This window comes from Nelumbo nucifera, chromosome 1, assembly GCF_055504915.1.
Source record: "Nelumbo nucifera cultivar China Antique chromosome 1, China Antique-T2T, whole genome shotgun sequence".
NCBI lineage: Eukaryota > Viridiplantae > Streptophyta > Magnoliopsida > Proteales > Nelumbonaceae > Nelumbo > Nelumbo nucifera.
This window is the reverse complement of record NC_142649.1, coordinates 201350611-201354346: the sequence shown is the minus strand read 5'-3', so window position 1 is coordinate 201354346 and position 3736 is coordinate 201350611. Positions and strand designations below refer to the sequence as shown.

General features: G+C 37.8%; 1 protein-coding gene across 2 annotated transcripts; it reads left to right on the top strand.

The window, feature by feature from the left end:
* Positions 1 to 592: 592 nt before the first annotated feature.
* On the top strand, positions 593 to 2735 carry LOC104610489 (uncharacterized). Of its 2 annotated transcripts, none has more exons than XM_010277124.3 (3): positions 593 to 803; positions 1129 to 1419; positions 1949 to 2735. In XM_010277124.3, exons 1-3 carry the CDS (start codon positions 642 to 644, stop codon positions 2522 to 2524), a joined length of 1029 nt encoding a protein of 342 aa, XP_010275426.2. In that variant the 5' UTR covers positions 593 to 641; the 3' UTR covers positions 2525 to 2735. The 2 variants fall into 2 exon arrangements, with proteins under 2 accessions (XP_010275426.2, XP_010275427.2); XM_010277125.3 differs by having other exon boundaries at positions 599 to 803; positions 1952 to 2735.
* The last annotated feature ends 1001 nt before the right edge of the window (positions 2736 to 3736 follow it).

Sequence of the window (3736 nt, the reverse complement as noted above, 5' to 3'; positions counted from 1 at the left end):
TATATTTCATTCATCCAAGTATGCAATGATCCAATCATTCATTGTATTTGTAATTCACTAATTTGTACCATTCAAATTTAAATGAAATAAAATTCATATTTTTCTTCCAATTTGTTATTCCATCATTCTTATTTCAATTTGGTTAAGTAGTTTTTTTTCATTTATGTGGTAAACAACTTAGATTTCTCATTTCTTAATTTTTTAAATAGTTCCTAATTCCCAAAATTCATAGGAAAGTGAAATATTTTAGTTTTACAATTTTACTTAGAAAAGAAATCAAAATTTTCAAAAAAAAAAAAAACAGTGCAACCCGTTTCGGCTTAGGCCCAAGGCCCGCCCTGTGGCCCAGCCCAACACGGTCCAAACCCATGGCACGGCCGGCAGCCCTGCCTGGCCCAGGTGGCCGACCCCCCTAATTTCCACCAGACGGGCCGGGCCGTGCCGTGCCACTTTACACCTTTAGGCTGAACCGTCGTTCTCCCTAACAATAACAGACTGAGTCACCTCTGATCTGATGATGGCCATGATTGATCTTCCATACATACCCGTCAAAATTAAAGAACACGTTTGTATTGGCAAAACATGCGGATCCAGACCAGGTCCGTTCAAATTTTGACAAAAGCCAAACCGTGGCCCGGCCCATGAAAGCACACCAACTGCCAAGTCTCTCTCTCTCTCTCTCTGAGTTCAAGTTCATGGAGCGTTGGAGCGGAGTCTTAAAGGTTACTCTCGATCCCAGTAGTAGGGCCTACTACCGAGTTGCGGCTTCTCTGTGCCTCGCTCCTTCATCGAAATCGCTAACTGTAAGTTTCGTCTCGTCGCCCTTTTTTTCCCGCCATGAAACCTTAAAACCAGGAACTGACCTGTGCTTTCTCTTCTGCAACTCTTCTCTCCTGTTGAGACCTTAACCCTTTCCCTCCTACCTCAACACTTACAGGAAATAAAGCAAACCCCTTTTGTTCTCTCTGCAATTTAGAAGTTAGAACAAACTTCTTTTATAGAATACATTTTTCAACGGCCACAGGGAATGATAGAGCCCTTCTTTTATTCCAACCCTAATTTAAACTTGTTCGGCCCTTTCTCTTATTTCGTATATCTTCGCCCTCATTTTCCTGTCTGAAATTGCAGATACCTTCTGCACATGCAATTTTCTTCAACGGAGATCGGGTTGAAGGCACTGGGAATCCCGTGATCGAGAGGCTGTCGGATTTGCAGAATTTAACCGACATTCTGGTTTCGAAATTGGGTGCTTCCGTTAATGCTTGGGTTATCGAATCTTCCATTTTTAACGGACCTTTTGCTGTTTATAAAGATTTTATCCCCTCTGTGAACTATAGAGGAGAGCCCAAAACTTACAGTCCACATGGATTTCCTGCTTCTACATCAATTGTCTTGCTCTTATCGAAATGCCTTGAAGAGGTAAGAGGTATATACCGGATTCCTACATCAATTGTCTTTCTCTTTTGAATTCTGAGTTTAGAGTTACATTGATTCGGTATTACTGTAATTGGAAGTCGAGACCCAGACAAATCAAATGTCTTGACTAAGTACAACCCTTTAACATTATCTACTATAGACTCAAGTATCATATTGAATTTTAAGTATATTGCATTTTCATTTTGCAACTTTATAACTGCAACTTCATAATCTTCGTAATGTAACCATCTATCCTAATTGAAAATTATATATATTTATTACAGCTGTGTGGTTTATCCATGGCAAGTGAATCCCTCTAATCCCAATACTTTGGGTTCAGATAGATCTGACTCCTAGACTGACACGCACATTTTTGCAAATGTAAGATAGAGTGATAGATGTAATTTCAAACAGTTGAATTTGCGAGCCACTTATTTGATTCTCATTACCTAGTTTCAGTTGATTGAACTAATTGAATCACCTGCTAAATTGTATTTATTTTCTAAATGTATCGCCTTTGCTTGTTGATTAGCAGGCTCAGAATGTGATTCCTGGAGGACATCAAAAACCATCATCATCATGTCCACGTGTGCCTAAAACTGTGGTCCTTGGTTTTAGCAAGGGTGGAGCTGTACTTAACCAGATAGTTACCGAACTTGCTTATTCAAGCATTGAGAACAAAGTAGGGACTACTAAATTGAAACAGCCAGTGGGTGGAAATTTCTCTAGAGATCAGGAAGAAGAACAGATTATACCCAATTCAAAGGAAAGCTTCTTAAGCAGCATTTCCGAGATTCACTATGTAGATGTTGGCCTAAATTCAGCTGGAGCATATCTGACTGATCCCGATGTAGTTTCAAGAATCTCGGAGCATGTGATGGGGGGTGGTTCAGAAATTCATTTTGGCTTGCATGGAACTCCCAGACAGTGGTGTGATGGCATGAGATCATGGATTCGGAATGAGAAAGACAGATTGCTTCATCTGCTTCAAGATGCATCCAAGAAGAGTGGAGGAAAACTAAAGGTGTGTGAAAAATTTTATTTTGCAGATAAGCGCCCAGATATGCAGATGCATTTCGAAATAATTGAAAGATTGGATATGAGTTAACGTTGTAAATTTTACTTTTGGTGGGCATACATAACTTTTGGAATTTTATAAGATGGTGTTTGTATCTTTGAAATATCATGTTGAGAAGCTTTTATTTGCAGTTCTGTTGTTAGAATCTTCTTTAAGGCTCTGACACCCATTCAGGTAATGAATAAATGATGTGCCATTAAATTTAAACCCAATGTTTAATCTGTTTTCTCTCATCTATAAACTCACTTGTAGGTTTGTTGTCAACAATTTTCTTGGGCTTTACTGCTTTAAGATTGATCAGGTTTGGTCTCTGGTTGTACCATAATCCATTCTTCATTGATGCTTTATTTTTCCTAAAAGTACTTCTTCCAGTTAAGGGAGGTTGAGTCAATGCACTAGGAAAGTTCCACTGAAACAGTTCCAGCCTCTATTTTGTGTCTTGACGAGTGCCAATGTCTCGTGCTCTACTGGGAACCTTGTAGCTTGAAACCATTGTTATGACAAGAAGAAAGAAACTAACCAAAGAAATGGATGTTTTGGCCTCTTTCCGGCAGTTGGTAGGGAGACCATTCTGTATCTGATTGATTTTCGTATTGGCTCTGTTTGTTTCTTCACTCTACAGACTACAATAGGTGGAAAAAAAATAATCTGTAAATTCGCAAATATTTTGTTAAAAATTTGTAAATTGTCTTTGTGCATTATCAACAAAACATCCGGGCTACCTTAATTAAAGTTTTCAAGTTTGGAAATTATGGGCATTTCGCAACCAAAATGCGAGATGAAACTTTTAAAGATTTCAGAAATTCGGGGGATTATTTTATTTTAGTAATATTTTATTTATTTGTAGATATTATAAAATAAAAACTGAAACTTCAGGTTCAAATGCAGTCAAAATCATGGAAAATATTCTGAATTCATCCTAAATTTTAAAGATTTTGTTTTGGTCACCGTATATATAAGTCGAACCAGAGTTTTATGAAATCTTATTGGAATTTAAAGGCATGGGTTCTTGGTGGCTTAGATATATTACAAGTCATTCTGAATCGGTGAATCCTGAATGATTTATTAATCTAAGCATTCTGAAGTAAAATGGATGGTATGGTTGAGTTTGAGCCAAGAGAAAAGCTTGCCTTATCTCATGGCAAAGTTCAAAATTTCTCAACATATGGGCCGATACACAGAATGTATAGAAACCAATCGTTGCGTTTCTTTTAATTTGTATTGAGCCAATACGGGCCCATA